Source organism: Ascaphus truei, unplaced genomic scaffold (assembly GCF_040206685.1).
Source record: "Ascaphus truei isolate aAscTru1 unplaced genomic scaffold, aAscTru1.hap1 HAP1_SCAFFOLD_492, whole genome shotgun sequence".
NCBI lineage: Eukaryota > Metazoa > Chordata > Amphibia > Anura > Ascaphidae > Ascaphus > Ascaphus truei.
In genome coordinates, this window is record NW_027456823.1 from 225,627 (window position 1) to 250,577 (window position 24,951).

At 54.9% G+C, this 24,951-nt stretch overlaps 1 protein-coding gene across 1 annotated transcript in view; it reads left to right on the plus strand.

Moving 5' to 3' along the window:
• TANC2 (tetratricopeptide repeat, ankyrin repeat and coiled-coil containing 2) overlaps window positions 1-24,951 on the plus strand; it is a 274,744-nt gene that overhangs the window by 208,390 nt on the left and 41,403 nt on the right. Inside the window, 4 exon segments of the mRNA XM_075584218.1 lie at window positions 854-1,464; window positions 1,932-2,040; window positions 8,658-8,780; window positions 13,221-13,457. Coding sequence (XP_075440333.1) covers window positions 854-1,464; window positions 1,932-2,040; window positions 8,658-8,780; window positions 13,221-13,457 — 1,080 coding nt within the window.

Consider the following 24,951-nt stretch of genomic DNA (forward strand, 5'->3'; position numbering starts at 1 on the left):
CCCCCTCCCCTTTCCCCCCCCCCTCCCCTTTCCCCCCCTCCCCTTTCCCCCCCTCCCCTTTCCCCCTCCTCCCCTTCCCCCCTCCTCCCCTTCCCCCCCTCCCCTTTCCCCCCCTCCCCTTTCCCCCCCCTCCCCTTTCCCCCCCCCTCCCCTTTCCCCCCCCTCCCCTTTCCCCCCCCTCCCCTTTCCCCCCCCTCCCCCTTTCCCCCTTTTCCCCCCTCCCCCTTTCCTCCCCCTCCCCTTTTCCCCCTTTCCTCCCCCTCCCCCTCCCCCTCTCCTTTTTCCCCCCTCTACCTTTCCCCCCTCTCCTTCTTTCATCCTTTCTCACCCTCTAACTTCCTCCACTCTGCATCTTTCCCCTCTCTCCCGCTCCCCCCACTGTCTTCCCCATCCCCCTCCTTTCTTCACCCTCCTCCCTCTCTCTTCTCCCTCCTCCTCCCTCTCTTCTCCCTCCTCCCCCTCTCTCTTCTCCCTCCTCCCTCTCTCTTCTCCCTCCTCCCCCCTCTCTCTTCTCCCTCCTCCCCCCTCTCTCTTCTCCCTCCTCCCCCTCTCCCTTCTTCCTTCTCCCCCCTCTCTCTTCTCCCTCCTCCCCCCTCTCTCTTCTCCCTCCTCCCCCTCTCCCTTCTTCCTTCTCCCCTGTCTCTTCTCCATCCTCCCCTCCTCTCTTCTCCCTCCTCCCCCCTCTCTCTTCTCCCCCCTCTCTCTTCTCCCCCCTCTCTTCTCCCCCTCCTTCCCTCTCTCTTCTCTCTCCTCCCCCCCCCCTCTCTTTCTCCATCCTCCCCTTTCTCTCCCCATCTCCTCTGTCACTCTTTCCCCTCCCCCCCCCCCCCCCTCACTCTCTGCGCTCCCCTAGCAGGAAATCACCAAGCTGCTCCCCTTCCACCGCATATTCCTGGACCGGTTGGAAGAGAACGAGGCTATTGACCAGGACCTGCAGGCCTACATCCTCCACCGCATCCACAGCAGCTCCGAGATCCAGAACAACATCTCCCTCAACGGCAAGATGGACAACACCACCTTTGGCAAACTGAGCTCCCACCTCAAGACGCTCAGCCAGGGCTCGTACCTGTACCTGAAGCTGACCTTCGACCTCATAGAGAAGGGCTACCTGGTGCTGAAGAGTTCCAGTTACAAAGTGGTGCCGGTGTCGCTCTCCGAGGTCTACCTCCTGCAGTGCAACATGAAGTTCCCCACCCAGTCGTCCTTCGAGCGGGCCCTACCCTTGCTCAACGTGGCAGTGGCCTCGCTCCACCCATTGACGGACGAGCACATCTTCCAGGCCATCAACGCGGGTAGCGTGGACGGGGGGCTGGATTGGGAGGATTTCCAGCAGCGCATGGAGAACCTCTCCATGTTCCTGGTCAAGAGGCGGGACCTGACCCGGATGTTCGTGCACCCGTCCTTCCGCGAGTGGCTGATCTGGCGGGAGGACGGGGAGAAGACCAAGTTCCTGTGCGACCCCAGGTGAGGGCGGGAGATACCTACGGAGGATGTCCACTATCTCCCATCGTGTTTTATTAACGTGCGTTACAGAGAGTCCTATGGGCAACCATTAGGTAGGCCACTGGATGGGGTTATGTGCAGTAGAGCGGATTTGTCGAGTGTATTATTGATGGTGACACCGTTGTAAGTGCAGGCTTGGCAGGTGAAAGCCACTGCTAAAATGCCCCATTATCCACACTTGAAAGCCGTTGAGTGTATATATAGAGCATGTCGGGCACAGCTTCGGCTTGAAGCCGAGAGCGGCGAGGGGGGAAATATAACTGTGGAAACGTGTGGGACAGAGAAAACAGAGCGGATCAGAGGTCGTGAGCGCACGTGACTCCCTGGTGGGAGAAGGATGGCTTCAAGCCAGCAGATAGGATTCCAAGGGGAGGGCCCGGCTCGCCGTATCTCGGCCCGCGATAACCTTGAACCCGTCTCGTCCTCAGGAGCGGGCACATCCTGCTGGCGTTCTGGTTCTCGCGTCAGGAGGGGAAGCTGAACAGGCAGCAGACCATCGAGCTGGGACACCACATCCTGAAAGCGCATATCTTCAAGGTACGGTATGGCGGCGTGCCGAAGGCCTTCTTCACCCACGGGGTGGTGGGTCCATGGAATAGTCTCCTAAGGGAGGCTAGTCTTGTGTAGTAATAGCCCCGTTAGCGTTAGAGAGTCCTACGAGTTCGTGTTCCTGGCCATTACGTAGGCCGCTGGTGCGGTTATCTGCCGGAGAGCAGATGTGGGGAGTGTATTTTCTGGTGCATCAAGACAAAAGGGTCAGCAGAACGTGCTTATTCTTTAATAACCACTGTATTTCAATGTATGTACCATGTGGATGCTGGTGCATGTTGTCCATGTCACCATGTGGATGCTGGTGCAGGTTGTCCATGTCACCATGTGGATGCTGGTGCAGGTTGTCCATGTCACCATGTGGATGCTGGTGCAGGTTGTGCATGTCACCATGTGGATGCTGGTGCAGGTTGTCCATGTCACCATGTGGATGCTGGTGCAGGTTGTGCATGTCACCATGTAGATGCTGGTGCAGGTTGTGCATGTCACCATGTGGATGCTGGTGCAGGTTGTCCATTTCACCATGTGGATGCTGGTGCAGGTTGTCCATGTCACCATGTGGATGCTGGTGCAGGTTGTCCATGTCACCATGTGGATGCTGGTGCAGGTTGTCCATGTCACCATGTGGATGCTGGTGCAGGTTGTCCATGTCACCATGTGGATGCTGGTGCAGGTTGTCCATGTCACCATGTGGATGCTGGTGCAGGTTGTCCATGTCTCTGGGTAATTCCTACGGCGTGAGTATTTTTAGTATTAACGGCAAGCTGCTTTCAGAGTGACAGGCGTAGATGATTGTCGTGAATCCAGGTGCACCATCTGTGAGCTCCCCAGTTTGTTCTCACCTCCATGTCACTTGTTCCGAGGAGATATGTGAGATATTGAAATGCGACTCCCGTGTTGGCAATTATGGCAATTAGGAAAATCCAAGGGGAGCAAAGAAAAAATAAAACCAACAAGAAAAACATATGTAAGGGCGGATGTATGGGTTACAGTCTGGAATGGCTGTGGAGCGTCTCCTCTCATATACAGTGCCAACTCACAGTGTCTTTCCTGCAACTTGCTCCTTACGCACTGAAATATAGCAGGGTTTGTTACGGTGGCTTGGGTTGGTGTGTGATGGTGGCTTGGGTTGGTGTGTGATGTTGCTTGGGTTGGTGTGTGATGGTGGCTTGGGTTGGTGTGTGATGTTGCGTGGGTTGGTGTGTGATGTTGCTTGGGTTGGTGTGTGATGTTGCTTGGGTTGGTGTGTGATGTTGCTTGGGTTGGTGTGTGATGTTGCTTGGGTTGGTGTGTGATGGTGGCTTGGGTTGGTGTGTGATGTGGCTTGGGTTGGTGTGTGATGTGGCTTGGGTTGGTGTGTGATGTGGCTTGGGTTGGTGTGTGATGTGGCTTGGGTTGGTGTGTGATGTTGCTTGGGTTGGTGTGTGATGGTGGCTTGGGTTGGTGTGTGATGTTGCTTGGGTTGGTGTGTGATGTTGCTTGGGTTGGTGTGTGATGTGGCTTGGGTTGGTGTGTGATGTGGCTTGGGTTGGTGTGTGATGTTGCTTGGGTTGGTGTGTGATGGTGGCTTGGGTTGGTGTGTGATGTTGCTTGGGTTGGTGTGTGATGGTGGCTTGGGTTGGTGTGTGATGTTGCTTGGGTTGGTGTGTGATGGTGGCTTGGGTTGGTGTGATGTTGCTTGGGTTGGTGTGTGATGTTGCTTGGGTTGGTGTGTGATGGTGGCTTGGGTTGGTGTGTGATGTTGCTTGGGTTGGTGTGTGATGTTGCTTGGGTTGGTGTGTGATGTTGCTTGGGTTGGTGTGTGATGGTGGCTTGGATTGGTATGTGATGGTGGCTTGGGTTGGTGTGTGATGGTGGCTTGGGTTGGTGTGATGGTGGCTTGGGTTGGTGTGTAATGGTGGCTTGGGTTGGTGTGTGATGATGGCTTGGGTTGGTGTGTGATGTTGCTTGGGTTGGTGTGTGATGGTGGCTTGGGTTGGTGTGGGATGTTGCTTGGGTTGGTGTGTGATGTTGCTTGGGTTGGTGTGTGATGTTGCTTGGGTTGGTGTGTGATGTTGCTTGGGTTGGTGTGTGATGGTGGCTTGGGTTGGTGTGTGATGTTGCTTGGGTTGGTGTGTGATGGTGGCTTGGGTTGGTGTGTGATGTTGCTTGGGTTGGTGTGTGATGGTGGCTTGGGTTGGTGTATGATGTTGCTTGGGTGTGTGGTGGTGGCTTGGGTTGGTGTGTGATGTTGCTTGGGTTGGTGTGTGATGGTGGCTTGGGTTGGTGTGTGATGTTGCTTGGGTTGGTGTGTGATGGTGGCTTGGGTTGGTGTATGATGTTGCTTGGGTGTGTGGTGGTGGCTTGGGTTGGTGTGTGATGTTGCTTGGGTTGGTGTGTGATGGTGGCTTGGGTGTGTGTGTGATGTTGCTTGGGTTGGTGTGTGATGGTGGCTTGGGTTGGTGTGTAATGTTGCTTGGGTGTGTGTGTGATGGTGGCTTGGGTTGGTGTATGATGTTGCTTGGGCAGAATCTGTAAAACGTAAACTACTTTTACAAATTGATGTGCACTATGGAAGCTCTTCTCTCCTGATGTACATCCTGAAACATCTCTCTCCTGATGCATCACAAAGCCAGGGATTTGCCAGTGATTTGGATTCACGCATATATCACTCACATCCTGTGAGTAGGCACCACTTGTGAGCCAAGACTCTCAACAGTCATTCCAGACTGTAACCCATACATCTGCACTTATATGGATTTTTTCTTTGCTCCCCCGGGGATTTTTGGGAGAATTGCTTGCTTTTGGGACCTTTGCCGACAGTCCCTACCAGTGGGTCTGAGCAGGAAGTTGCAATGTATTGTTAGATTTTCTTTTCACTGTTGCACATTTTTGCACTATACATATTTATCTATTGACATATTTAGCAAACACCCAGATACCCAGCAAGCTTTCCGAAACCCCCCAAAATTACCACAAAATATATTTATGTATATAAGCAGTGGTTGACAAATCACCAAAAAATTTACTCGCCACACAAAAAAATCTACTTGCCACCTAGTACCAAACGTGTGCTGCTTGGGCCAATATTTACTCGCCCGGGGGTTAAATCCACTCGCCCGGGGCGAGCAAATGTATAGGTTTGTCGAACACTGTATATAAGTGTCAAAAGGAGTGCTACTTGGCATGGCTAAATGTATACAACAAGAAACAAAGAAGTCCAGAGCAACATTCAATGTGACAAAAATACACAGTGAAATACCTATAGATCTCTTGGAAGAGGGTCATTTAGTTTAACCCTTTGGCCAAAGCGTATAAGCCTGCGAGCCTCTTTCAAGGCATGACCAGTTTGCAGGTCCTAACACTACCTGATTAAAATTCTTATTTACCTCTATAATTAGAGGAAGAATGGTCCTGGCATTGAACCTGTCACAACCAGCTGCATGAAAAGAAAGAACTGCTTACTTGGAAATTGGGGAGGGGCGAGCTTAGCTTAACCCCTGGGAGGGGGGAGCCACTGACCTCCAAAACCAGTGGAGACCAGCTGGACAAAGTCATACATTGACAATGTCCGACTCGCTGTCGCTGCGTATACTTGCACTTATTCCTTAATCACTTTATTAATAGTGAGCACAATGTGTGCGAGCGCCTTACTAATCGCTGTGTCTGTGTGCAGTTATGGGAATGTGATCAGTGCACGAGGTTATACAACTGCATGGGGACAAAAAAGCCAAATTACTCACTCCGTTGCCGGTCGGCGTGATCCAAACCGATGTTGACGACGGGTAAAAATGGGTTGTTTTGGGGGTGCACCGCGGCGAAACAGAACTGAAGTTGCCGCCCAGAATGCTAGTGGCACATAGACAAACAAACACAGCGCTTCCTGACAGCACGAGCCGCGTCCGTGGTGAGCACGCGACCGTGCGCGCGGCGTCACGCGCAGTTGGGGCGATTGGTGGCCATGGGGTAGCCGCGACGGGAAGGCGTGTCACCTCGGTGGGTGAACCGCTCACGTGACCAGACCATGGCGCCACGGAAACCAATGAATTTTGTCGGCTCCGGGATGGCGAGCGCCGGCGCTTCTCACGGCGCGCTCTATGGCCTGCCTCATGGACGCACGGCATGGACGCGGCCGTAGAGTGGTTTCTCTTTGTTTGTGTATGTGCCATTAAAATGCTGTGTACAACACACCGGCAGTCCAGTCCTGTTTCGCCGCGGTGCACCCCCAGACAACCCATTTTTACTCGTAGAGGGGGCGCCATGTTTTATTTCCAGTGAATTCTTGGCAGGGGATGGGTAACGGTCGGCTGGAAGGGGGCAAATTGCAGGTGGTGGGGGGAGACGTGAGGAAGTCCATCGTGCAAAGGGTGGGGGGTCCACGGAAGAGTCTCCCAGCCGAGGCTATTCTTGTCCCCCCCCCTCTCCCGATCCTGCTGGCCAGGGAACACGCAATGGTTTTCTGTTTCAGAGACATGTGGCTGGGTGATCATCTCTAAAAATGGTGGCAATTATTGTGACTGTAACTATAACTGGTATATAAATCGCCCCCAGAGCGTGATCAGCGTAACGTTGGGGTATTCTGTAGGTCACCCCCAGAGTGTGATCAGCGTAACGTTGGGGTATTCTGTAGGTCACCCCCAGAGTGTGATCAGCGTAATGTTGGGGTATTCTGTAGGTCACCCCCAGAGTGTGATCAGCGTAACGTTGGGGTATTCTGTAGGTCACCCCCAGAGTGTGATCAGCGTACGTTGGGGTATTCTGTAGGTCACCCCCAGAGTGTGATCAGCGTACGTTGGGGTATTCTGTAGGTCACCCCCAGAGCGTGATCAGCGTAACTTTGTGGTATTCTGTAGGTCACCCCCAGAGCGTGATCAGCGTAACTTTGGGGTATTCTGTAGGTCACCCCCAGAGTGTGATCAGCGTAACGTTGGGGTATTCTGTAGGTCACCCCCAGAGTGTGATCAGCGTAATGTTGGGGTATTCTGTAGGTCACCCCCAGAGTGTGATCAGCGTAATGTTGGGGTATTCTGTAGGTCACCCCCAGAGCGTGATCAGCGTAACTTTGTGGTATTCTGTAGGTCACCCCCAGAGCGTGATCAGCGTAACTTTGGGGTATTCTGTAAGTCACCCCCAGAGTGTGATCAGCGTAACGTTGGGGTATTCTGTAGGTCACCCCCAGAGTGTGATCAGCGTAATGTTGGGGTATTCTGTAGGTCACCCCCAGAGTGTGATCAGCGTAATGTTGGGGTATTCTGTAGGTCACCCCCAGAGCGTGATCAGCGTACGTTGGGGTATTCTGTAGGTCACCCCCAGAGTGTGATCAGCGTAACGTTGGGGTATTCTGTAGGTCACCCCCAGAGTGTGATCAGCGTAACGTTGGGGTATTCTGTAGGTCACCCCCAGAGCGTGACCAGCGTAACGTTGGGGTATTCTGTAGGTCACCCCCAGAGCGTGACCAGCGTAACGTTGGGGTATTCTGTAGGTCACCCCCAGAGCGTGACCAGCGTAACGTTGGGGTCTCTGACACTATATAATAGTCCTGTTCATTCCTGGTATCTCCTGCTGGGTGATCCCACGCGTGTCCCGTAGCTGCAGGAGAGACAGCGCACACACGTGGGCGGCAGCCAGGCTGTGACACTGCTCCCCCTGCTGGTCACTGCTCAGACTCTCAGGCCGGTCGTGGTGCATAGCCACACACGGCCTGGTCACAGCGGCTTGTCTGCTGGGGTGTGAGAAATACAGACAAGCCTGCCCGGTCTCCCAGTTACTGTGTGTTTGTCTTCTCATGCACTCTCTCATGTCATGCTGTCACCAACCTCCTCTCTCACTCACTCTCTCCCCCCCTTATTTCTCTCTCCCCTCTCTCCCCTCTCTCTTCTTCTATTCCCCTGTCTTCCTCTCTTCCCCATCTCTTCCTTTCTCCTCTCCCCCGTCCTTCTTCCCTACTACCCTCTTCACCCCCGCCTCTCCCTACACCTCTTTCCTCCCTTTCGTCCTTCTCCCCCTGCTGTCCTTCTCCCCGTTCCGTCCTTCTCCCCCTCACTTTCTCTCTCTCTGTCACCCCTCTCCCTCCCTCGCCACCCTCTCTCTTCTTCCTTCTCTCCCTCCCCTCACTCTCTCTCTCTCTCTCTCTCTCTGTCCCCCCTCTCCCTCCCTCACCACCCTGTCTCTTCTTCCCTCCCTCCCCTCACTCTCTCTCTCTCTGTCCCCCCTCTCCCTCACTCACCACCCTCTCTTCTTCCCTCCCTCCCCTCACTCTCTCTCTCTCTGTCCCCCCCTCTCCCTCACTCACCACCCTCTCTTCTTCCCTCCCTCCCCTCACTCTCTCTCTCTCTGTCCCCCCCTCTCCCTCCCTCACCACCCTCTCTCTTCTTCCCTCCCTCCCTCCCCTCACTCTCTCTCTCTCCTTCCCTCCCTCCCTCCCCTCACTCTCTCTCTCTCTGTCCCCCCTCTCCCTCCCTCACCACCCTCTCTCTTCTTCCTTCCCTCCCTCCCCTCACTCTCTCTGTCCCCCCTCTCCCTCACCACCCTCTCTTCTTCCCTCCCTCCCCTCACTCTCACTCTCTCTGTCCCCCCTCTCTCTTCTTCCTTGCCTCCCTCATGCTGTCCTCTCCTGTATGTTACAGGGTTTGAGTAAGAAGGTCGGCGTGTCCTCCTCTGTCCTCCAAGCCCTGTGGATTTCTTACAGCACAGACGGCCTGTCCATGGCGCTGGCGTCCCTGAGAAACCTCTACACACCCAACATCAAGGTGCGTCTCCCATCCCCCCCACGGGCCGGGCACTAATCCCGGGTCACAACGCGCCCATCCTGCACCACGCTGGCTCCCGCCAATCCAACATGGCGCTGGCGTCCCTGAGAAACCTCTACACACCCAACATCAAGGTGCGTCTCCCATCCCCCCCACGGGCCGGGCACTAATCCCGGGTCACAACACGCCCATCCTGCACCACGCTGGCTCCGGCCAATCCAACATGGCGCTGGCGTCCCTGAGAAACCTCTACACACCCAACATCAAGGTGCGTCTCCCATCCCCCCCACGGGCCGGGCACTAATCCCGGGTCACAACGCGCCCATCCTGCACCACGCTGGCTCCCGCCAATCCAACATGGCGCTGGCGTCCCTGAGAAACCTCTACACACCCAACATCAAGGTGCGTCTCCCATCCCCCCCACGGGCCGGGCACTAATCCCGGGTCACAACGCGCCCATCCTGCACCACGCTGGCTCCCGCCAATCCAACATGGCGCTGGCGTCCCTGAGAAACCTCTACACACCCAACATCAAGGTGCGTCTCCCATCCCCCCCACGGGCCGGGCACTAATCCCGGGTCACAACGCGCCCATCCTGCACCACGCTGGCTCCCGCCAATCCAACATGGCGCTGGCGTCCCTGAGAAACCTCTACACACCCAACATCAAGGTGCGTCTCCCATCCCCCCCACGGGCCGGGCACTAATCCCGGGTCACAACGCGCCCATCCTGCACCGCGCTGGCTCCCGCCAATCCAACATGGCGCTGGCGTCCCTGAGAAACCTCTACACACCCAACATCAAGGTGCGTCTCCCATCCCCCCCACGGGCCGGGCACTAATCCCGGGTCACAACGCGCCCATCCTGCACCACGCTGGCTCCCGCCAATCCAACATGGCGCTGGCGTCCCTGAGAAACCTCTCCACACCCAACATCAAGGTGCGTCTCCCATCCCCCCCACGGGCCGGGCATTAATCCCGGGTCACAACGCGCCCATCCTGCACCACGCTGGCTCCCGCCAATCCAACATGGCGCTGGCGTCCCTGAGAAACCTCTACACACCCAACATCAAGGTGCGTCTCCCATCCCCCCCACGGGCCGGGCACTAATCCCGGGTCACAACACGCCCATCCTGCACCACGCTGGCTCCCGCCAATCCAACATGGCGCTGGCGTCCCTGAGAAACCTCTACACACCCAACATCAAGGTGCGTCTCCCATCCCCCCCACGGGCCGGGCACTAATCCCGGGTCACAACGCGCCCATCCTGCACCACGCTAGCTCCCGCCAATCCAACATGGCGCTGGCGTCCCTGAGAAACCTCTACACACCCAACATCAAGGTGCGTCTCCCATCCCCCCCACGGGCCGGGCACTAATCCCGGGTCACAACGCGCCCATCCTGCACCACGCTGGCTCCCGCCAATCCAACATGGCGCTGGCGTCCCTGAGAAACCTCTACACACCCAACATGAAGGTGCGTCTCCCATCCCCCCCCACGGGCCGGGCACTAATCCCGGGTCACAACGCGCCCATCCTGCACCACGCTGGCTCCCGCCAATCCAACATGGCGCTGGCGTCCCTGAGAAACCTCTACACACCCAACATCAAGGTGCGTCTCCCATCCCCCCCACGGGCCGGGCACTAATCCCGGGTCACAACACGCCCATCCTGCACCACGCTGGCTCCCGCCAATCCAACATGGCGCTGGCGTCCCTGAGAAACCTCTACACACCCAACATCAAGGTGCGTCTCCCATCCCCCCCACGGGCCGGGCACTAATCCCGGGTCACAACGCGCCCATCCTGCACCACGCTGGCTCCCGCCAATCCAACATGGCGCTGGCGTCCCTGAGAAACCTCTCCACACCCAACATCAAGGTGCGTCTCCCATCCCCCCCACGGGCCGGGCACTAATCCCGGGTCACAACGCGCCCATCCTGCACCACGCTGGCTCCCGCCAATCCAACATGGCGCTGGCGTCCCTGAGAAACCTCTACACACCCAACATCAAGGTGCGTCTCCCATCCCCCCCACGGGCCGGGCATTAATCCCGGGTCACAACGCGCCCATCCTGCACCACGCTGGCTCCCGCCAATCCAACATGGCGCTGGCGTCCCTGAGAAACCTCTACACACCCAACATCAAGGTGCGTCTCCCATCCCCCCCACGGGCCGGGCACTAATCCCGGGTCACAACGCGCCCATCCTGCACCACGCTGGCTCCCGCCAATCCAACATGGCGCTGGCGTCCCTGAGAAACCTCTACACACCCAACATCAAGGTGCGTCTCCCATCCCCCCCACGGGCCGGGCACTAATCCCGGGTCACAACGCGCCCATCCTGCACCACGCTGGCTCCCGCCAATCCAACATGGCGCTGGCGTCCCTGAGAAACCTCTCCACACCCAACATCAAGGTGCGTCTCCCATCCCCCCCACGGGCCGGGCACTAATCCCGGGTCACAACGCGCCCATCCTGCACCACGCTGGCTCCCGCCAATCCAACATGGCGCTGGCGTCCCTGAAAAACCTCTACACACCCAACATCAAGGTGCGTCTCCCATCCCCCCCACGGGCCGGGCATTAATCCCGGGTCACAACGCGCCCATCCTGCACCACGCTGGCTCCCGCCAATCCAACATGGCGCTGGCGTCCCTGAGAAACCTCTACACACCCAACATCAAGGTGCGTCTCCCATCCCCCCCACGGGCCGGGCACTAATCCCGGGTCACAACGCGCCCATCCTGCACCACGCTGGCTCCCGCCAATCCAACATGGCGCTGGCGTCCCTGAGAAACCTCTACACACCCAACATCAAGGTGCGTCTCCCATCCCCCCCACGGGCCGGGCACTAATCCCGGGTCACAACGCGCCCATCCTGCACCACGCTGGCTCCCGCCAATCCAACATGGCGCTGGCGTCCCTGAGAAACCTCTCCACACCCAACATCAAGGTGCGTCTCCCATCCCCCCCACGGGCCGGGCACTAATCCCGGGTCACAACGCGCCCATCCTGCACCGCGCTGGCTCCCGCCAATCCAACATGGCGCTGGCGTCCCTGAGAAACCTCTACACACCCAACATCAAGGTGCGTCTCCCATCCCCCCCACGGGCCGGGCACTAATCCCGGGTCACAACGCGCCCATCCTGCACCACGCTGGCTCCCGCCAATCCAACATGGCGCTGGCGTCCCTGAGAAACCTCTCCACACCCAACATCAAGGTGCGTCTCCCATCCCCCCCACGGGCCGGGCATTAATCCCGGGTCACAACGCGCCCATCCTGCACCACGCTGGCTCCCGCCAATCCAACATGGCGCTGGCGTCCCTGAGAAACCTCTACACACCCAACATCAAGGTGCGTCTCCCATCCCCCCCACGGGCCGGGCACTAATCCCGGGTCACAACACGCCCATCCTGCACCACGCTGGCTCCCGCCAATCCAACATGGCGCTGGCGTCCCTGAGAAACCTCTACACACCCAACATCAAGGTGCGTCTCCCATCCCCCCCACGGGCCGGGCACTAATCCCGGGTCACAACGCGCCCATCCTGCACCGCGCTGGCTCCCGCCAATCCAACATGGCGCTGGCGTCCCTGAGAAACCTCTACACACCCAACATCAAGGTGCGTCTCCCATCCCCCCCACGGGCCGGGCACTAATCCCGGGTCACAACGCGCCCATCCTGCACCACGCTGGCTCCCGCCAATCCAACATGGCGCTGGCGTCCCTGAGAAACCTCTACACACCCAACATCAAGGTGCGTCTCCCATCCCCCCCACGGGCCGGGCACTAATCCCGGGTCACAACGCGCCCATCCTGCACCGCGCTGGCTCCCGCCAATCCAACATGGCGCTGGCGTCCCTGAGAAACCTCTCCACACCCAACATCAAGGTGCGTCTCCCATCCCCCCCACGGGCCGGGCACTAATCCCGGGTCACAACACGCCCATCCTGCACCACGCTGGCTCCCGCCAATCCAACATGGCGCTGGCGTCCCTGAGAAACCTCTACACACCCAACATCAAGGTGCGTCTCCCATCCCCCCCCACGGGCCGGGCACTAATCCCAACGCGCTCATCGTGCTACACACCACGCTGGCTCCGGCCAAGTCCAGCACGGCAAGGCAACAAAGCTTTGAAGTGGGAGTGCCCAGCCCATGCAGAAGTAACCTCGCCATCTGCCCGTAATCCGGAGGCTCCAGACAAGTATGGGGGGGGAGGGGCAGCAATGTTTGCTTGGTCCCCTGTCCGATTCTGGAGTGAAGGTCCAAGCGTCGCCTTTTTGCCAACACAAGGCCCTCCTCCCTGCTATGAGGGAGGCACGTGGGGTGGGCGAAGGTGCACCCCGCGCCTGTATCTTCTGATACTGAAGTGTCCCCCCCCCCACGCCCGCCACGCCCATGCCGTATGATCCATCTTGACCAACGCCATTTGTCCCCCTCCCAGGTGAGCCGGCTCTTGATCATGGGCGGCGCCAACGTTAATTACCGCACGGAGGTCCTGAACAACGCGCCCATCCTGTGCGTGCAGGCGCACCTGGGGTACAGCGAGATGGTGGCGCTGCTGCTGGAGTTCTCTGTCAACGTGGACGCCGGCTCCGAGAGCGGCCTCACCCCGCTAGGGTACGCGGCCGCCTCGGGTCACCTGACCATCGTCGTGCTGCTGTGCAAGAGGCGTGCCAAGGTGAGGCGGGTAACCCATCTCCTGAGTGCACCATGTCGCTGCCATTAGTACACTTTGCCCCTAGGAGGGACTGACCCCTTAACCCTGTCACTGCCATTAGTACACTTTGCCCCTAAGAGAGACTGACCCCTTAACCATGTCACTGCCATTAGTACACTTTGCCCCTAGGAGAGACTGGCCCCTTAACCATGTCACTGCCATTAGTACACTTTGCCCCTAGGAGGGACTGACCCCTTAACCATGTCACTGCCATTAGTACACTTTGCCCCTAGGAGGGACTGACCCCTTAACCATGTCACTGCCATTAGTACACTTTGCCCCTAGGAGAGACTGACCCCTTACCATGACACTGCCATTAGTACACTTTGTCCCTAGGAGAGACTGACCCCTTAACCCTTTCACTGCCATTAGTACACTTTGCCCCTAGGAGGGACTGACCCCTTAACCCTGTCACTGCCATTAGTACACTTTGTCCCTAGGAGAGACTGACCCCTTAACCCTGTCACTGCCATTAGTACACTTTTCCCCTAGGAGGGACTGACCCCTTAACCCTGTCACTGCCATTAGTACACTTTTCCCCTAGGAGAGACTGAACCCTTAACCATGTCACTGCCATTAGTACACTTTGCCCCTAGCAGGGACTGACCCCTTAACCCTGTCACTGCCATTAGTACACTTTGCCCCTAGGAGGGACTGACCCCTTAACCATGTCACTGCCGTTAGTACACTTTGCCCCTAGGAGAGACTGACCCCATAACCATGTCACTGCCATTAGTACACTTTGCCCCTAGGAGAGACTGACCCCTTAACCATGTCACTGCCATTAGTACACTTTTCCCCTAGGAGGGACTGACCCCATAACCATGTCACTGCCATTAGTACACTTTGTCCCTAAGAGGGACTGACCCCTTAACCATGTCACTGCCATTAGTACACTTTGTCCCTAAGAGGGACTGACCCCTTAACCATGTCACTGCCATTAGTACACTTTGCCCCTAGGTGGGACTGACCCCTTAACTATGTCACTGCCATTAGTACACTTTGCTCCTAGGAGAGACTGACCCCTTAACCATGTCACTGCCATTAGTACACTTTGTCCCTAGGAGAGACTGACCCCTTAACCCTGTCACTGCCATTAGTACACTTTTCCCCTAGGAGGGACTGACCCCTTAACCCTGTCACTGCCATTAGTACACTTTTCCCCTAGGAGAGACTGAACCCTTAACCATGTCACTGCCATTAGTACACTTTGCCCCTAGCAGGGACTGACCCCTTAACCCTGTCACTGCCATTAGTACACTTTGCCCCTAGGAGGGACTGACCCCTTAACCATGTCACTGCCGTTAGTACACTTTGCCCCTAGGAGAGACTGACCCCTTAACCATGTCACTGCCATTAGTACACTTTGCCCCTAGGAGGGACTGACCCCTTAACCATGTCACTGCCATTAGTACACTTTGCCCCTAGGAGAGACTGACCCCTTAACCATGTCACTGCCATTAGTACACTTTTCCCCTAGGAGGGACTGACCCCTTAACCATGTCACTGCCATTAGTACACTTTGTCCCTAAGAGGGACTGACCCCTTAACCATGTCACTGCCATTAGTACACTTTGCCCCTAGGTGGGACTGACCCCTTAACTATGTCACTGCCATTAGTACACTTTGCTCCTAGGAGAGACTGACCCCTTAACCATGTCACTGCCATTAGTACACTTTTCCCCTAGGAGGGACTGACCCCTTAACCATGTCACTGCCATTAGTACACTTTGTCCCTAAGAGGGATTGACCCCTTAACCATGTCACTGCCATTAGTACACTTTGCCCCTAGGAGGGACTGACCCCTTAACCATGTCACTGCCGTTAGTACACTTTGTCCCTAGGAGGGACTGACCCCTTAACCATGTCACTGCCATTAGTACACTTTGCCCCTAGGAGGGACTGACCCCATAACCATGTCACTGCCATTAGTACACTCTGCCCCTAGGAGACACTGACCCCTTAACCCTGTCACTGCCATTAGTACACTTTGCCCCTAGGAGAGACTGACCCCTTAACCATGTCACTGCCATTAGTACACTTTGCCCCTAGGAGGGACTGACCCCTTAACCCTGTCACTGCCATTAGTACACTTTGCCCCTAGGAGACACTGACCCCTTAACCATGTCACTGCCATTAGTACACTTTGCCCGTAGGAGAGACTGACCCCTTAACCATGTCACTGCCATTAGTACACTTTGCCCCTAGGAGGGACTGACCCCTTAACCATGACTCTGCCATTAGTACACTTTGCCCCTAGGAAAGACTGACCCCTTAACCCTGTCACTGCCATTAGTACACTTTGCCCCTAGGAGGGACTGACCCCTTAACCCTGTCACTGCCATTAGTACACTTTGTCCCTAGGAGAGACTGACCCCTTAACCCTGTCACTGCCATTAGTACACTCTGCCCCTAGGAGGGACTGACCCCTTACCATGACACTGCCATTAGTACACTTTGTCCCTAGGAGAGACTGACCCCTTAACCCTGTCACTGCCATTAGTACACTCTGCCCCTAGGAGGGACTGACCCCTTACCATGACACTGCCATTAGTACACTTTGCCCCTAGGAGGGACTGACCCCTTAACCATGTCACTGCCATTAGTACACTTTGTCCCTAGGAGAGACTGACCCCTTAACCATGTCACTGCCATTAGTACACTTTGCCCCTAGGAGAGACTGACCCCTTAACCCTTTCACTGCCATTAGTACACTTTGCCCCTAGGAGGGACTGAACCCTTACCATGACACTGCCATTAGTACACTTTGTCCCTAGGAGAGACTGACCCCTTAACCCTGTCACTGCCATTAGTACATTTTGTCCCTAGGAGGGAATGACCCCTTAACCCTGTCACTGCCATTAGTACACTTTGCCCCTAGGAGGGACTGACCCCTTAACCATGTCACTGCCATTAGTTCACTTTGTCCCTAGGAGAGACTGACCCCTTAACCCTGTCACTGCCATTAGTACACTCTGCCCCTAGGAGGGACTGACCCCTTACCATGACACTGCCATTAATACACTTTGCCCCTAGGAGGGGCTGAACCCTTACCATGACACTGCCATTAGTACACTTTGCCCCTAGGAGGGACTGACCCCTTAACCATGTCACTGCCATTAGTTCACTTTGTCCCTAGGAGAGACTGACCCCTTAACCATGTCACTGCCATTAGTACACTTTGCCCCTAGGAGAGACTGACCCCTTAACTATGTCACTGCCATTAGTACACTTTGCTCCTAGGAGAGACTGACCCCTTAACCATGTCACTGCCATTAGTACACTTTTCCCCTAGGAGGGACTGACCCCTTAACCATGTCACTGCCATTAGTACACTTTGTCCCTAAGAGGGACTGACCCCTTAACCATGTCACTGCCATTAGTACACTTTGCCCCTAGGAGGGACTGACCCCTTAACCATGTCACTGCCGTTAGTACACTTTGCCCCTAGGAGAGACTGACCCCTTAACCATGTCACTGCCATTAGTACACTTTGCCCCTAGGAGGGACTGACCCCTTAACCATGACACTGCCATTAGTACACTTTGCCCCTAGGAAAGACTGACCCCTTAACCCTGTCACTGCCATTAGAACACTTTGCCCCTAGGAGGGACTGACCCCTTAACCATGTCACTGCCATTAGTACACTTTGTCCCTAGGAGAGACTGACCCCTTAACCCTGTCACTGCCATTAGTACACTCTGCCCCTAGGAGGGACTGACCCCTTACCATGACACTGCCATTAGTACACTTTGTCCCTAGGAGGGACTGACCCCTTACCATGACACTGCCATTAGTACACTTTGTCCCTAGGAGAGACTGACCCCTTAACCATGTCACTGACATTAGTACACTTTGCCCCTAGGAGGGACTGAACCCTTACCATGACACTGCCATTAGTACACTTTGCCCCTAGGAGGGACTGACCCCTTAACCATGTCACTGCCATTAGTACACTTTGTCCCTAGGAGAGACTGACCCCTTAACCATGTCACTGCCATTAGTACACTTTGCCCCTAGGAAGGACTGACCCCTTAACCATGTCACTGCCATTAGTACACTTTGCCCCTAGGAGAGACTGACCCCTTAACCATGTCACTGCCATTAGTACACTTTGCTCCTAGGAGAGACTGACCCCTTAACCATGTCACTGCCATTAGTACACTTTGCCCTAGGAGGGACTGACCCCTTAACCCTGTCACTGCCATTAGTACAATTTGCCCCTAGGAGAGACTGACCACTTAACCCTGTCACTGCCATTAGTACATTTTGTCCCTAGGAGGGAATGACCCCTTAACCATGTCACTGCCATTAGTACACTTTGCCCCTAGGAAAGACTGACCCCTTAACCCTGTCACTGCCATTAGTACAATTTGCCCCTAGGAGAGACTGACCACTTAACCCTGTCACTGCCATTAGTACATTTTGTCCCTAGGAGGGACTGACCCCTTAACCATGTCACTGCCATTAGTACACTTTGTCCCTAGGAGAGATTGACCCCTTAACCCTGTCACTGCCATTAGTACACTCTGCCCCTAGGAGGGACTGACCCCTTAACCCTGTCACTGCCATTAGTACACTTTGCCCCTAGGAGGGACTGAACCCTTACCATGACACTGCCATTAGTACACTTTGCCCCTAGGAGGGACTGACCCCTTAACCATGTCACTGCCATTAGTACACTTTGTCCCTAGGAGAGACTGACCCCTTAACCCTGTCACTGCCATTAGTACACTTTGCCCCTAGGAAGGACTGACCCCTTAACCATGTCACTGCCATTAGTACACTTTGCCCCTAGGAGAGACTGACCCCTTAACCCTTTCACTGCCATTAGTACACTTTGCCCCTAGGAGGGACTGAACCCTTACCATGACACTGCCATTAGTACACTTTGCCCCTAGGAGGGACTGAGCCCTTAACCCTGTCACTGCCATTAGTACATTTTGTCCCTAGGAGGGAATGACCCCTTAACCATGTCACTGCCATTAGTACACTTTGCCCCTAGGAGGGACTGACCCCTTAACCCTGTCACTGCCATTAGTACACTTTGTCCCTAGGAGAGACTGACCCCTTAACCCTGTCACTGCCATTAGTACACTTTTCCCCTAGGAGAGACTGAACCCTTAACCATGTCACTGCCATTAGTACACTTTGCCCCTAGCAGGGACTGACCCCTTAACCCTGTCACTGCCATTAGTACACTTTGCCCCTAGGAGGGACTGACCCCTTAACCATGTCACTGCCATTAGTACACTTTGCCCCTAGGAGGCACTGACCCCTTAACCATGACACTGCCATTAGTACACTTTGCCCCTAGGAGAGACTGACCCCTTAACCATGTCACTGCCATTAGTACACTTTGCCCCTAGGAGGGACTGACCCCTTAACCATGTCACTGCCATTAGTACACTTTGCCCCTAGGAGAGACTGACCCCTTAACCATGTCACTGCCATTAGTACACTTTGCCCCTAGGAGAGACTGACCCCTTAACCATGTCACTGCCATTAGTACACTTTGCTCCTAGGAGAGACTGACCCCTTAACCATGTCACTGCCATTAGTACACTTTGCCCCTAGGAGGGACTGAACCCTTACCATGACACTGCCATTAGTACACTTTGCCCCTAGGAGGGACTGACCCCTTAACCATGTCACTGCCATTAGTACACTTTGTCCCTAGGAGAGACTGACCCCTTAACCATGTTGCTGCCATTAGTACACTTTGCCCCTAGGAAGGACTGACCCCTTAACCATGTCACTGCCATTAGTACACTTTGCCCCTAGGAGAGACTGACCCCTTAACCCTTTCACTGCCATTAGTACACTTTGCCCCTAGGAGGGACTGAACCCTTACCATGTCACTGCCATTAGTACACTTTGCCCCTAGGAGAGACTGACCCCTTAACCCTTTCACTGCTATTAGTACACTTTGCCCCTAGGAGGGACTGACCCCTTAACCATGTCACTGCCATTAGTACACTTTGTCCCTAGGCGAGACTGACCCCTTAACCATGTCACTGCCATTAGTACACTTTGCCCCTAGGAGGGACTGACCCCTTAACCATGTCACTGCCATTAGTACACTTTGCCCCTAGGAGAGACTGACCCCTTAACCATGTCACTGCCATTAGTACACTTTGCCCCTAGGAGGGACTGACCCCTTAACCCTGTCACTGCCATTAGTACAATTTGCCCCTAGGAGAGACTGACCCCTTAACCCTGTCACTGCCATTAGTACATTTTGTCCCTAGGAGGGAATGACCCCTTAACCATGTCACTGCCATTAGTACACTTTGCCCCTAGGAGAGACTGACCCCTTAACCATGTCACTGCCATTAGTACACTTTGCCCCTAGGAGAGACTGACCCCTTAACCATGTCACTGCCATTAGTACACTTTGCCCCTAGGAGGGACTGACCCCTTAACCCTGTCACTGCCATTAGTACACTTTGCCCCTAGGAGGGACTGACCCCTTAACCATGTCACTGCCGTTAGTACACTTTGCCCCTAGGAGAGACTGACCCCTTAACCATGTCACTGCCATTAGTACACTTTGCCCCTAGGAGAGACTGACCCCTTAACCATGTCACTGCCATTAGTGCACTTTGCCCCTAGGAGAGACTGACCCCTTAACCATGTCACTGCCATTAGTACACTTTGCCCCTAGGAGAGACTGACCCCTTAACCATGTCACAGCCATTAGTACACTTTGCCCCTAGGAGGGACTGACCCCTTAACCATGTCACTGCCATTAGTACACTTTGCCCCTAGGAGAGACTGACCCCTTAACCATGTCACTGCCATTAGTACACTTTGCCCCTAGGAGAGACTGACCCCTTAACCATGTCACTGCCATTAGTACACTTTGCCCCTAGGAGAGACTGACCCCTTAACCATGTCACTGCCATTAGTACACTTTGCTCCTAGGAGAGACTGACCCCTTAACCATGTCACTGCCATTAGTACACTTTGCCCCTAGGAGGGACTGACCCCTTAACCCTGTCACTGCCATTAGTACAATTTGCCCCTAGGAGAGACTGACCCCTTAACCATGTCACTGCCATTAGTACACTTTGTCCCTAGGAGAGACTGACCCCTTAACCCTGTCACTGCCATTAGTACAATTTGCCCCTAGGAGAGACTGACCCCTTAACCATGTCACTGCCATTAGTACACTTTGCCCCTAGGAGGGACTGACCCCTTAACCATGTCACTGCCATTAGTACACTTTGCCCCTAGGAGAGACTGACCCCTTAACCATGTCACTGCCATTAGTACACTTTGCCCCTAGGAGAGACTGACCCCTTAACCATGTCACTGCCATTAGTACACTTTGCCCCTAGGAGAGACTGACCCCTTAACCATGTCACTGCCATTAGTACACTTTGCTCCTAGGAGAGACTGACCCCTTAACCATGTCACTGCCATTAGTACACTTTGCCCCTAGGAGGGACTGACCCCTTAACCCTGTCACTGCCATTAGTACAATTTGCCCCTAGGAGAGACTGACCCCTTAACCATGTCACTGCCATTAGTACACTTTGTCCCTAGGAGAGACTGACCCCTTAACCCTGTCACTGCCATTAGTACAATTTGCCCCTAGGAGAGACTGACCCCTTAACCATGTCACTGCCATTAGTACACTTTGCCCCTAGGAGAGACTGACCCCTTAACCCTGTCACTGCCATTAGTACATTTTGTCCCTAGGAGGGAATGACCCCTTAACCATGTCACTGCCATTAGTACACTTTGCCCCTAGGAGGGACTGACCCCTTAACCCTGTCACTGCCATTAGTACACTTTGCCCCTAGGAGGGACTGACCCCTTAACCATGTCACTGCCGTTAGTACACTTTGCCCCTAGGAGAGACTGACCCCTTAACCCTGTCACTGCCATTAGTACACTTTGCCCCTAGGAGAGACTTTCCCCTTAACTATGTCACTGCCATTAGTACACTTTGCCCCTAGGAGGGACTGACCCCTTAACCCCGTCACTGCCATTAGTGCACTTTGCCCCTAGGAGAGACTGACCCCTTAACCATGTCACTGCCATTAGTACACTTTGCCCCTAGGAGAGTCTGACCCCTTAACCATGTCACTGCCATTAGTACACTTTGCCCCTAGGAGAGACTGACCCCTTAACCATGTCACTGCCATTAGTGCACTTTGCCCCTAGGAGAGACTGACCCCTTAACCATGTCACAGCCATTAGTACACTTTGCCCCTAGGAGAGACTGACCCCTTAACCATGTCACTGCCATTAGTACACTTTGCCCCTAGGAGAGACTGACCCCTTAACCATGTCACTGCCATTTCTACACTTTGCCCCTAGGAGAGACTGACCCATTAACCATGTCACAGCCATTAGTACACTTTGCCCCTAGGAGGGACTGACCCCTTAACCATGTCACTGCCATTGGTACACTTTGCCCCTAGGAGGGACTGACCCCTTAACCATGTCACTGCCATTAGTACACTTTGCCCCTAGGAGGGACTGACCCCTTAACCATGTCACTGCCATTAGTACACTTTGCCCCTAGGAGAGACTGACCCCTTAACCATGTCACTGCCATTAGTACACTTTGCCCCTAGGAGGGACTGACCCCTTAACCATGTCACTGCCATTAGTACACTTTGCCCCTAGGAGAGACTGACCCCTTAACTATGTCACTGCCATTAGTACACTTTGAACCTAGGAGAGACTGACCCCTTAACCATGTCACTGCCATCAGTACACTTTGCCCCTAGGAGGGACTGAACCCTTACCATGACACTGCCATTAGTACACTTTGCCCCTAGGAGAGACTGACCCCTTAACCATGTCACTGCCATTAGTACACTTTGCCCCTAGGAGGCACTGACCCCTTAACCCTGTCACTGCCATTAGTACACTTTGACCCTAGGAGGGACTGACCCCTTAACTATGTCACTGCCATTAGTACACTTTGCTCCTAGGAGAGACTGACCCCTTAACCATGTCACTGCCATTAGTACACTTTTCCCCTAGGAGGGACTGACCCCTTAACCATGTCACTGCCATTAGTACACTTTGTCCCTAGGAGGTACTGACCCCTTAACCATGTCACTGCCATTAGTACACTTTGCCCCTAGGAGGGACTGACCCCTCAACCATGTCACTGCCATTAGTACACTTTGCCCCTAGGAGGGACTGACCCCTTAACCCTGTCACTGCCATTAGTACACTTTGCCCCTAGGAGGGACTGACCCCTTAACCATGTCACTGCCGTTAGTACACTTTGCCCCTAGGAGAGACTGACCCCTTAACCCTGTCACTGCCATTAGTACACTTTGCCCCTAGGAGAGACTGACCCCTTAACCATGTCACTGCCATTAGTACACTTTGCCCCTAGGAGAGACTGACCCATTAACCATGTCACTGCCATTAGTACACTTTGCCCCTAGGAGGGACTGACCCCTTAACCATGTCACTGCCATTAGTACACTTTGCCTCTAGGAGGCACTGACCCCTTAACCATGTCACTGCCATTAGTACACTTTGCCCCTAGGAGAGACTGACCCCTTAACCATGTCACTGCCATTAGTACACTTTGCCCCTAGGAGAGACTGACCCCTTAACCATGTCACTGCCATTAGTACACTTTGCCCCTAGGAGAGACTGACCCCTTAACCATGTCACTGCCATTAGTACACTTTGCCCCTAGGAGATACTGACCCCTTAACCATGTCACTGCCATTAGTACACTTTGCCCCTAGGAGGGACGGACCCCTTAACCATGTCACTGCCATTAGTACACTTTGCCCCTAGGAGGGACTGACCCCTTAACCATGTCACTGCCATTAGTACACTTTGCCCCTAGGAGGGACTGACCCTTTAACCATGTCACTGCCATTAGTACACTTTGCCCCTAGGAGGGACTGACCCCTTAACCATGTCACTGCCATTAGTACACTTTGCCCCTAGGAGGGACTGACCCCTTAACCCTGTCACTGCCATTAGTACACATTGCCCCTAGGAGGGGACTGACCCCTTAACCATGTCTCTGCCATTAGTACACTTTGCACCTAGGAGGGACTGACCCCTTAACCATGTCTCTGCCATTAGTACACTTTGCCCCTAGGAGGGACTGACCCCTTAACCATGTCACTGCCATTATTACACTTTGCCCCTAGGAGGGACTGACCCCTTAACCATGTCTCTGCCATTAGTACACTTTGCCCCTAGGAGGGACTGACCCCATAACCATGTCACTGCCATTATTACACTTTGCCCCTAGGAGGGACTGACCCCTTAACCATGTCTCTGCCATTAGTACACTTTGCCCCTAGGAGGGACTGACCCCATAACCATGACACTGCCATTAGTACACTTTGCACCTAGGAGGGACTGACCCCTTAACCATGTCTCTGCCATTAGTACACTTTGCCCCTCGGAGAGACTGAAATCTTGACAATAAGGACGATGGGGAATATCTCTGAAGTTTGTGGGTCCCACCCCACTAATGATCCTTCTGTATTCTGTAATGAGGAGCTCGGTTTAACGATCCCCGCACACGGCTCCTTTTTATAGAGACGTGTTATAAACCTCGGCACACCCCTGTCCGCTGTCCTGACTCCCGCACCGCCGACTCGCGGCTGTAATTAGCACTGGCTCCAAACAGGGTTATTGGGGCTCTCGTTGGGATGAGGAATGATGTGTAAGTGGCTGCATAAAGTCTGCTCCTCCCTAACCCCACAGCCAGCCACCCCCACGTCACACCACGCTTTATCCCCCCCCCCTCCCCACCTCACGTCATTGTCTCTGCAACGCGCTCATCGCAAGAGGGGTTTAACCGTGCAGGGCGTGTTCTCATCTCACCTGCCTGTGTGCTGTAATGTTTATTGAAACTTGGTCGTGGCTGTCTCTCCCTCTCCATCTCTCATTCTTTCTCTCTCCCTTCTTCATTCTCTCTCCCCCCTCTCTATCTCTCTCCCCCCTCGCTCTCTCCCCCCTCGCTCTCTCTCTCTTCCCCCTCTCTCTTGCGCCCTCCGTTCTCTCTCTCTCCCCTTCATTCTCTTCCCCCTCCATTCTCTCCACCCTCAATCTCTCTCCCCCTCTTTCTCTCTCTCTCTCTCTCTCCAACCCCCTCTCTCTCTCACCCTTCCTCCCCCTTCTCTCTCCCTCACTCCCTCCCTCACCCCCTCTCTCCCTGCCCCCTCTTTTTCTCTCCCTCCCCCTCCTCTCTCCGTCCCCCCTCTCTTTCTTTTTCTCCCTCTCCCCACTCTCTCTCCCTCCCCCCCACTCTCTCTCCCTACCCCCACTCTCTCTCCCCCCCCCACTCTCTCCCTCCCCCCCCCACTCTCTCCCTCCCCCGCACTCCTCCCTCCCCCCCTCCTCTCTCTCCATCCCCCCACTCTCTCTCTCTCCCCTTCTCTTCCCCCTCTGTCTCTCTTCCCCACCCCCGTCTCTCTCTTCCCCCTCCCCCCCCCCCCCATCG